Source organism: Colletes gigas, unplaced genomic scaffold (assembly GCF_013123115.1).
Source record: "Colletes gigas isolate AHSC1104 unplaced genomic scaffold, ASM1312311v1 Colletes_gigas_Sc00018, whole genome shotgun sequence".
NCBI lineage: Eukaryota > Metazoa > Arthropoda > Insecta > Hymenoptera > Colletidae > Colletes > Colletes gigas.
In genome coordinates, this window is record NW_025106647.1 from 4341313 (window position 1) to 4352575 (window position 11263).

Sequence of the window (11263 nt, forward strand, 5' to 3'; positions counted from 1 at the left end):
ATCATCGTATCGTAATTTCTTTATATTTATATAATTAAATCTTAAAAGCATAAACATCGAACTGAGAATACCAATTTGTTAAAATAAAAACTTCAGATATTATATGTTGACCGACGGAAGAAATAAAATAACCCTTCTCCTGATCATGAAGTTTGACACAGACAGTAGATGAAGTTATGAAACGTCAATTCTAACCTCAAAAACTTTTCTTTTTACAGTGTTTCGTGACCAAAACGAGGAATACGTTAATCCGTCCTGTTGCAACAAACGTTGAAAAGGAAGTAGTAACGTAAAACCGGATGTTCGAAACCTAACCGTCTCAAAAAGAGTTCAATTCTTCAGATCTACCTTACTAAAACTCTCTGGAACCTCCGAAACGGTAGTCCGGGCTTCGTAAGTAGCATTTCATTGGGCATGAATCAGCGAAACTGGTGAATTTGTTCATGAAGACGATTGATGCCTAATCTTGGTAGAAATTTTGATGTTATTGCGGAGGGTTCTTTATTGGCGAACGTTGCTATAAGGAGAGCATGTCAAACGCACAAACAAACGATCATTGCTGTCATGACATTCCGTTGTCGTTTAAAAGCTTCTCACAGCCGACTGAGGTAACATTTAGGGCGAGGAACTTTACCAGGTAGCAGACTAGTAACGCAAGTGTTACAGAACAAAGACAATGAATGTTTATTATAAATATTATTTTTACAAGAAAATATTCTTATAATGGCTGTATTTAAACTAAATCACACAAAGTTTCTTTACGGTTCGAATTCTAATTAAATAGCTAAATTCAAATAATTATTAGCTGTATACTACTTTTAAAATCTTAACGTTTCAATTTCTATTATTTTTCTACCAATTAACGTCTTGAAGAAGCATCTACATATATAAAATGTACTATATCACCTACACGAAACCCGCTATCGGCATAGATTAAAATACTGTCAAAGCTATTACTACAATTTCGTTTAAAATTAAGAACCGTTGTATTTCGATTAATTTTCCACCAAAACGCTGCAAATATAAATTATCCTCGACCGCTTACTTTTTTTATAGTTACTGTATTATTTTTAAATTTCTAAAGTCAAATCGAAAAGCTTCAGAAATGACTTACTGTTTTCTAATTAACATTTGTATACCAATTAGCGAGTTCTACGATATCTTTTGCGTTTTCGATTCAAGATTTAAACTTTCTATCCTCGTCGCCATATCGCTGATGGATTTCGTAAAAGTCTCGTGCGATTCTTCCTGCAAGGAGTGAGCTCGCGATCGTAGAACTTCCGCCGCTTGTTTCGTGATCTCGTTCCATGCAAAAACGATGTCGTCCTCGCGGCTTAAACGACTGCACACTACGAAACGAACGATCAATTTTTCTTGAAAAGTTGCCGCTACCACGTAAATCTTTCTCTCGTCTGTCAATCGACTGAGAAGTTCCTTGGTCAATTGATCCTCGCCCTAAAATTAATGAATCTTAATTGTTATAATTATGAGTGAAATTAATATCTTCAAACTTATCATTATTTATGACATTCCTAAATATACATATATTAACACATTGAGCGCTGGGCCCGCGAAAACACGGGTTTCTGAGTCTACCGCTTGAGCGCTGGCCCCGCGATAATGTGGAACAGTATTGCTTCTTTTAAATTGCGCAATGTTTAATGCATTCAAATTATATATTGAGTTCAACGTTTATAAAATATAAAAAATTTTTACATGCTGTTGGTGCCGGCGCTCAATGTGTTAATATACAAAAATTTATGCAGAACGTATACGAAATATATTTCAGATTAATATAATAATATTAATATTTCATTCCATAGTTTAATAATACACGTAATAATGTAGTTCATACGAAAAAGAATTTAAATTTAATGCAGTGTCTATGCTTCTGATTATTTTCTAAGTTTTTCTGTACGCACCTTCATCCTGAAGCAGATCAGACCCATAGACCTATCTGTTACTACTTCGAATCTGTTGTCGGATTTTACGTATTTTTCAAATAATTGGGCCAATTTTATAGTACGTCTTATGTGATCTTGCAGACCCTCCACTCCGTAGATTCGTAACACGAACCAAATTTTCAGCGAACGAAAGCGTCGACCCAAGGGAATTTGCCAGTTCTGATAGATAGTTTAAACAAATATTCACTCTTACTACCCTAACACAGTTTCTAACAAAAATGATTATTTATTACAGAGATATTGATTTCAATATTTAATTTGCATCGTAAGTGTAAAAAATACAGTTTGAACATTAATTAAAATTATCCAGATATTTTGATACACCTTGTATAGTATTCTCATATTTACTTAGAAGTAATCAATTTACCCTGTAATCTGGAGCAAGTCCTTGTTTGTCGTGCGCCAAGTAAATTCTGTCTATGCTGAAAGCTTCGATGAGTCGCCTAGAATCTTTCACCCTAAAAATTATTAAGAATGTAGATTTACTTTCTACTGGTAATGAGAAACGTGTTGACAGAGAAGCAAAGGTATACGCACCAGAGTGCAGAGCAATCAAAATTTACGAGTAGCCATTTGTGTAGGTTGATGTTGAAGGAGTCAACATAATCAACGCCAGACATCAAATGTCGATACTCGGGACAGACAAAGGCAGCACCTATAAAACGTGTAACATGTAATTAAAAAATGTAATGTAAAACGACCTGTTTAATTTGTCATCATTTATTTCTAGTTTTTCTTCTTTTTCACAACCTTCTTTATTCTTTCATTATTCTTTTCTTTTAGGGAATTTAATTAAATTTTTTAAAAATGGATGTCGTGTCAGTTGCATTCCAGAATCTCGAAAAAAAAAATAATCTTATGTTTTTCAAAGTACTCCGGAAACTATGCAATCCTACACTTCGTTAATATAAAAGAGCATTACAACTGTATTTTGAAAAATTATTCACCTGCATAAGCAGCATCTACGTGAATCCATATGTCGTATTCATTACAAATTGGTCCCAATTCTTCGAGATTATCAAAGGCACATGTGCCTGTAGTGCCCAAAGTGGCCACGACATAGCACGGTATCAAACCTTTCTCCAGATCCTCTTTGATTGCTTTCAATAATGTTTCACCTCGTAAAGCGCACTTGTCGTCTACTGGTAAAAGTTTCATGGGGACTGACGCTAATATTCCCGCCTTTTCTACGGAGGAATTTGATTGATCTGTAAAACAGAATTAGGAAACGTAAAAAAATATATATAAAGTCCAGTTAGTGAAATTTGTATGTACTAAAATAGTAAAAGAAGTTATTGTTTGGAACTTCTACAAGGCCAATATAAATAAATTACCAGATGTATACGCGACTAATTTATTTCTGATGAAATTTTCATCCCATTCTGGATGAAGTCGTTTCATTTGACGAGTTTTTTGTTCTTTCGCAGCTAGCAAACATACTATAGTTGCCTCACTTGCTGATCCCTAAATAAAAAAACATATTATAAGTAATTATAATTATTAATATATAATACACTTTAATACAGATTTGTCAAAATTCTTGATTATTATTAAGTATGTTAAAGTGTAATTCATGATTATTATTAAGTATGTTAAAGTGTAATTCTTGATTATTATTAAGTATGTTAAAGTGTAATTCTTGATTATTATTAAGTATGTTAAAGTGTAATTCATGATTATTATTAAGTATGTTAAAGTGTAATTCTTGATTATTATTAAGTATGTTAAAGTGTAATTCTTGATTATTATTAAGTATGTTAAAGTGTAATTCATGATTATTATTAAGTATGTTAAAGTGTAATTCATGATTATTATTAAGTATGTTAAAGTGTAATTCTTGATTATTATTAAATATGTTAAAGTGTAATTCTTGATTATTATTAAGTATGTTAAAGTGTAATTCTTGATTATTATTAAGTATGTTAAAGTGTAATTCTTGATTATTATTAAGTATGTTAAAGTGTAATTCTTGATTATTATTAAGTATGTTAAAGTGTAATTCTTGATTATTATTAAGTATGTTAAAATGTAATTATTGATTATTAAAAATCATGAGGCGTATATAGTGGCTCGTTGGTCTAGGGGTATGATTCTCGCTTAGGGTGCGAGAGGTCCCGGGTTCAAATCCCGGACGAGCCCAATTTTTTTTTATTTTTTATTTAACGAATTCTATTCAATATCGAACGTCCCACGATAGTTAATAACAAACAACTTTTATGACGTTGAAAATTTTCATCCTAAGAATTATTACATAGAATCGTACAATGATTAATTACGATTAAAATGCTGAATAATAATGTTTATTATACAATATTTTTTAAACAAACATGTTACATGTATTCTCCAAAGTCTGCAGTACAACAGTATCAAGTAAACAAAAAAATATTTATATTGTTTATATAAATATCAAGAAAAATTAACAAAATAACAGAAATGGAAGCGTAATATGTGTTCGTACAGTTCTCTTGTCATTATCAAGTGTATAAACAATTTATGCATTTGTAATAAAAACAACAAATAATTGTAGAATTAATATTTATAATTAATATTTAGAAGGTTTTCCCCTGTAGGTATTGAATTAACTAAATTTAGCGAACTTTGTTGCACTCATATTCGAATTGTTTTTAATGAATCGACTATTACGTTCAGAAATTTTTCATAGTCGTCCACTTCTCACACAATTTTGCAATGTTTCTCGTAATCCGTATCTATCGATGATTCCTTGTATTCTAGATCTTGCTCTTTTTACAATACGCGATATTTTGGGTAAATTTTTGCACTGGTTATGAAAATTAATAATTATTTTTCGCTCTTCTACAGTAGTTTCCTTACTTTTTCGACCCATGTTGCTGCAGTAAATGATAAATACTGCTCTGTATGGCTGTGCTACAATTCCAGACAACGTTTCTAAGCCGACTGATATAAATTTGAAACTAATTACGTTGTATTTAAACAACAAAATTTGAATCATAGATGTAATAAACTGTAACTTGTACGAATAACTTTTTACACCCACTGTACCAGCAACTCATACATATACATAATTATTTCCGTTGACTACTTTACTAAGCAACATTGAGATAAAGTTTATAAAAATAACTACAAAAAATTTGTGCGGAGCAGTCAACAAACGAATATAAATTGTTTCGTATTTAGACCAGTTTGACTGTTCTAACGAATAACAATTTAAAATCGTAACCTGAAAATTGTGTTTGTATTATTTAACGACCCAACTTTCGTCGGGTACAGAAAAAATTGTCTTATAGACTCATCAATTGTTCCCCTCCACGGAAATCTTTAGTAAAAGGCGAAAGATTTATGCGTAGTTTGAAGGGAAACCAGAGTAACGTTGCAACCACAATGCTGCTAGTTATGCTAGGAGGGACGCTATTTTGCAAGCGAGAAACGTATCCCTCTAGCGAGAAATGCAAGTATTATAAACGGGTACAACAGGACATCAAACTGTCGTAGAATTATAGTCATTCAAATTTGTATTATACTATTAGAAATTGTTGAAACTTGTTTAGTCCTCCAAGACACAAAATATTATTGACATTAAATAAACATTTACATTTAAATAAATAAAATTATTTATATAAAACATGTTTTAAGTAAAAAATAATTTACTATCTTTCATTGTAATTTCTTTCGCACGGATTTAAAAAATAATGCAGATATACATTAATAAAAATTGAATTTTATATTATACTATTAGAAATTGTTGAAACTTGTTTAGTCCTCCAAGACACAAAATATTATTGACATTAAATAAACATTTACATTTAAATAAATAAAATTATTTATATAAAACATGTTTTAAGTAAAAAATAATTTACTATCTTTCATTGTAATTTCTTTCGCATGGATTTAAAAAATAATGCAGATATACATCAATAAAAATTGAATTTTGTATTATACTATTAGAAATTGTTGAAACTTGTTTAGTCCTCCAAGACACAAAATATTATTGACATTAAATAAACTTTTACATTTAAATAAATAAAATTATTTATATAAAACATGTTTGAAGTAAAAAATAATTTACTATCTTTCATTGTAATTTCTTTCGCATAGATTTAAAAAATAATGCAGATATACAGTAATAAAAATTGAATTTTGTATTATACTATTAGAAATTGTTGAAACTTGTTTAGTCCTCCAAGACACAAAATATTATTGACATTAAATAAACATTTACATTTAAATAAATAAAATTATTTATATAAAACATGTTTTAAGTAAAAAATAATTTACTATCTTTCATTGTAATTTCTTTCGCACGGATTTAAAAAATAATGCAGATATACATCAATAAAAATTGAATTTTGTATTATACTATTAGAAATTGTTGAAACTTGTTTAGTCCTCCAAGACACAAAATATTATTGACATTAAATAAACTTTTACATTTAAATAAATAAAATTATTTATATAAAACATGTTTTAAGTAAAAAATAATTTACTATCTTTCATTGTAATTTCTTTCGCATGGATTTAAAAAATAATGCAGATATACATTAATAAAAATTGAATTTTTAAAGAGCATAGAAGAACTAAACAGTAGTAAAAAAAGAAAATCGATATTTGTGGTATGTTTTACGATGCATGGAATTTTACTTTCAAATTTATATATTGAATATTAAATTAATGATTATGTACTTGTATAACACCTCCTCCAGGCCCTTCGCTGCAATTCAAGAACTCATTTGGCAATCCTAGTAATTTTCCCAGCCAGTTCATTGTAATGACTTCGAGCTCGGTGCACGCGGGAGAAGCGAGCCATGAAAAACCGATACAACTGATACCGCTGCTCAAAATTTCACCCACAATTGCCGGATACGAGTTCGCAGTTGGATAGAATGCGTGAAAATGCGGCGAATTCCAATGAGTTACCTAAAAATTTCATCCAATTGATCCGGTTAAAAAAAATAAACAATGAAATTCACAACTAAATATTCTGTTTTATCGAAGATTTTTGTTTTTTCTTTGTTTTTGTCCACAAAATGAGTTCTCTGCCGAGTTATAATAATCGAAATAAATACTTACTCCCGGTATGATGTATCGTTCGACGTCTTTCAGCACCTCCTGCCACGTTTCCGCTTCCTGTGGCGCTTCTTTGGGTATCAATTCGCTGAGATATCCGGGCTCAACATCTGGAAGGACGTTCTTCTCTCTTAGAGTTTCCGTATAATTAGCCACGAAATCGATGACTGCCTTGCCAAAGTCAATGAATTCTTTCGTGTCCATTATTTATTTAATTCCTTGGAAAACAAACCCTTTGAATAGTTAATCCTACGCGACAGAAGAAAGATGATATTCGAACGAGGAAGCGACACAGTCGTCGAAAATAATCCACGGCTTCGTGAACGCACAGTATCGACGAAAATATTTTAATGTTTCGGCAAAACCTTCGTTTCTTATTAAAGAAATTTTAGAACGAAGCGAACCTCGCGTAAAATCAGCGCCAGATCGAGCACGAACTTCGAGATCGCGTCGAAATATCGATGTCACTGGATCGAACATGGATTATCACAGAAAACTATTACGCACGTGTCGAGCCAAGAACGGTCCTCGACGAAGTGGGTTCGCTTGAATCGCGCTGGATAAAGACGAATGCTGAGACATAGAAAACTTTCTCTCGCTTTCTCCATAATTATACAAAAAAATTAATCTGTCCGCGCGAATGAAGAAAAGGTCCTATTTCGACAAGCATCTCGGAGGAATCCCCCGCCAATCAAACGCGAGATACTCGAGCAACAATAGCATCAGAATTTACAGGGACTTTGGATAATAAAAGCAATATTTATTTATTCATTTATGGAAGGGCCCTTTAGTACGTACGCATCGGTATAACGTCAGAAAAATATATAAATTAAATATCACATTTTTTGTTTCTTAGTTTCAAGGGTAAATATGTCTGACTTATTTATTTTTTTATTTCTCGAAAGGTTTCAGAGAACATTTTGAAAACGTATTATGAATATTGAACAGCACTACGATCCTTTTCGTGTATAAACCAGATATACTTTCCCCTCGAAACTAAGAAACTTTTGTATTTCACATTTTTTACCAAAAATAAGTAGATTTAAATTTTTCAAAGAAACGCTTTGTATAATTTGAAAAGTTGTTTTAATCCGTTTGCTCTTCTTACTGGCGAAAAGTTGTCTACATAACCAGCAAAAAACGAAACAAGTAACGAAACTATAAAATGCAGAAAGAACAACCTTGAACTAATCCCGAACACCCGGAAGGGAATAAAATCGACGCGTTCGTGCATAACGGCCTCCACTTTTTCGAACAAAATTATAATCAAACGAGCAAAAAACATTATGAGTATGTACATGTGAATTTACTATTTTCCTTGTCGTCGATCCATTTCGACTATTCGTCTTTCCTCCCTTTAATAGAAATTACAACTCCATCTTTTAACATTAATTGATAAACTGTTACGAAGAATAATAGTTAAATACTTTCCACGTTCACTTTGATAAAAATTTTAAAGAATATACAGACTGTGATAAACAAAATAATAATATAAGTATAAAATAAATTTGATAGTAAACAAGTCTTCCGTCGCATGAATATTAATTTAATCGTAATCAAAAAGTATCATATTTATAAATAAAGTGTTCTGTTTGTTTTATAACGATTATTTTTCTTTTTCCCCTGCTTGATAGTTTATCTGTCCAACCGTTAAGTGATTATAGGTATTCTACATGTTTGTAAATCTTTTAAGAATACTTCAAGTTCAAATAATTTTTTGCCCCTCCGGTGTGTGATTTCTTTTCCATTCCTCAATATTTCTTAAATTATTCTGAAAATCATTTACTACGACTATCAGGACGTTCTTTACTAGTTTGAACAAATGAGAAATAATACATTTCTGAACTGATATGTCTAGATAAATAAGATGCTTTTGAAACACGATTCCATTAATCCTATGATACATTATTAATTTTTAATTTTTGTACATAGATAAGTACTCGAAATGAAGGTACATATAGAACGCAAGTAGTATAAACAATTGTTTCAGTAACTTATTTCACAATACCAATCTGCAAGACAGAAATGCAAATCAGTTAACGATCGTTAATTGGTAAATAAATAAAAGATAGGGACGAAAACGTGGAGGAAATTAGAAATGAATCAGTCTACTTGCCTGGGAGTTGTGCTTGCTGGAAAGACTGGACAGGAAATTGCAATTTTTTGAATGGATACCTTCAATCAGCTAAGAGAAACTGCTTCACTGAGAGTGATAGCACAACCATCCCCTTTATATATGCTCGGCTGCGCGAGGCTGTTTTTCATTTATCGAATGTAAAATGACTGGGCACTTCTGTACTCGATTCTTTCTTCTCTTATTTGCATTGTTATCGCGGACAACCTTCATCGATCCCAACAACACCATAGTATCGATTTTTGCTCGCGATCCGTTTTCCGGTAGCTTCAGACACTTCCTAAAAGTCACTAAGGAATTTATTTTGGGTAAAAGTAACCACTAAAATTGATCGTTCGTGAACTGAATTAGTCCTTAAACACGCGTAGGAAGACACACTGCAATTGTAGTACCAAATGATCAACAATTAAGAGGAAGGAAGTAATTTTAACAAATTTTATTAATCTACAAATCCATTGGGCCACGATAATTTTAAATCACATTCAGAGAAAACAAGTCTAAAAATTCTACAAATATGTTAGTATTTGTTAGAAGTGTATTATTAATGATGTGCTTGTACAATTTAATTAATAGAAATATTTTTCTTAATTAAACTAGACTTTTTCTTTTTGCCTTTAGTTCCTATGGGTTGGTGTTAATATTAAAATTTATGGGCTGTTGATATTTACTGCAACATGTGAATTACAGCGTAACAGAACAGTAACTTAGTTGTTAGATATGCAAATGTTATTAACTATCCTCCTTGTACTACATTTGTTTCGCTAAATTTTGTTAATTATAAGTACATGTTAGGTTATTGAATTACGTTAAATCGTGTACAATATTTTCGAAAGTTTAATGAAATGTTCAGAGTTTGAATAATGTTGTAAATGTAAATCATACGTATTATATGCACGCGTTGAATATATTTAAATCTTATATTTATATTTTATGCGCAGCAATATTGCACATTCTTTAGTTATTTCTCATGTATAAATATTCACAATTTAGAAATAATTCTTGAAGGAACAAATCGATGCAAGGTCAATCGAAATATTTTTATTATCGTCCAAACTGAAAAAAAATAGGTCACCGCGTGATTTAATTATCGTGTAACTGCGACTGTCTCTTTTTTACAAATCAGCAGCGTAGTTCCTTTCAATCAAATCCGTGTAACTCCTTTGTCTTAAAATAATATGAAATTAATCGATAAATAAATAATCTGGAAAATAATTCATCATTTTCGACAGTTTTAACAAATTTTAAACACTAATAATGTTATTTGTGTCTGCGTTGGACAAATTTTATTCATAAATAACGAATAATATTTTTAAACTTGTTCGTAGACCCATTTAAAATGGATTCGAATTTGTAAATTTTATAAATATAAGGTAAACGAAATTCAAGTATAAATCCAAAGTTTTGATTCGTTACTCGAGAATAAACTTTGCCCACTTCTGGTGTCGGTTATCAAAGTTTAAAACATTGGTTGAAAATTAATTTAAAGACACAATCAGTGACGAAATGAAAACGCGACATTTAATTTTGTTTAAATTGGGTCACAAGAGAAATGTGGATAGAAATTCGTGTCACAGAACACAACATTTTTATCATGGATTCGAACTGGTGAGCATGTTTGACTAATGTTTATACGTTTCGAAATAAAATTTAAACTTTCATAGATGTTGTGTTTCTTAATAAAATTCAAGAAAACAGCAGAGTAAATTAATTGTATTCAGGATTGGAAGTATTTGGACGTAGTCTTTTCATATTACAATAAGATGTATTGGAAGAGACACTATATTATCGAATCTTTTCGCAAAAATTAACAAATAAATTTAAAAAACAAGGAAAAAAGTATAGATTCATCCGGGCTCGTCCGGGATTTGAACCCGGGACCTCTCGCACCCGAAGCGAGAATCATACCCCTAGACCAACGAGCCAACTTGAAAACTTTTTTCACCTTCATCATCACCATGCTTCAAAATAGTTAAACAGAAATTAATTATTAATATGTCATTATAAATATTCATTAGTAATATTTATGACGTTTCTATTGAATAATTTATAACAATAAAATATTATAAATATCTTCATATAGTGTATACCATTTAATTTTTTTATAATATATGTAGAATAGAAT

General features: G+C 30.7%; 1 protein-coding gene and 3 non-coding genes across 4 annotated transcripts; 1 reads left to right on the top strand and 3 right to left on the bottom strand.

Moving 5' to 3' along the window:
- Nucleotides 1-1038: 1038 nt before the first annotated feature.
- On the bottom strand, nt 1039-7219 carry LOC122400485 (aromatic-L-amino-acid decarboxylase-like). The gene is made up of 8 exons (XM_043401987.1): nt 7011-7219; nt 6624-6857; nt 3299-3428; nt 2912-3172; nt 2502-2619; nt 2332-2422; nt 1923-2123; nt 1039-1455 (listed from the first exon to the last, which is right to left on the bottom strand). The coding sequence occupies exons 1-8, from the start codon at nt 7209-7211 to the stop codon at nt 1153-1155; spliced, it is 1539 nt and encodes a 512-aa protein (XP_043257922.1). The 5' UTR covers nt 7212-7219; the 3' UTR covers nt 1039-1152.
- On the top strand, nt 4032-4103 carry Trnap-agg. The gene has a single exon. It is a non-coding gene; the product is annotated as a tRNA-Pro (tRNA).
- On the bottom strand, nt 5191-5311 carry LOC122400549. Its single transcript, XR_006259360.1, has one exon. It is a non-coding gene; the product is annotated as a U5 spliceosomal RNA (small nuclear RNA).
- A 3772-nt stretch (nt 7220-10991) lies between the features above and the next one.
- On the bottom strand, nt 10992-11063 carry Trnap-cgg. The gene has a single exon. It is a non-coding gene; the product is annotated as a tRNA-Pro (tRNA).
- Nucleotides 11064-11263: the final 200 nt, after the last annotated feature.

What these genes read in the sequence shown, in the direction of transcription:
- LOC122400485 (XM_043401987.1), bottom strand. Translation starts at nt 7,211, where the DNA reads ATGGACACGAAAGAATTCATTGACTTTGGCAAGGCAGTCATCGATTTC. An exon ending in AACGATACATCATACCGGGA is followed by an intron (nt 6,858 to 7,010) that starts GTAAGTATTTAT and finishes TGAAATTTTTAG; the next exon opens with GTAACTCATTGGAATTCGCC. An exon ending in ATTAGTCGCGTATACATCTG is followed by an intron (nt 3,173 to 3,298) that starts GTAATTTATTTA and finishes TCTGTTTTACAG; the next exon opens with ATCAATCAAATTCCTCCGTA.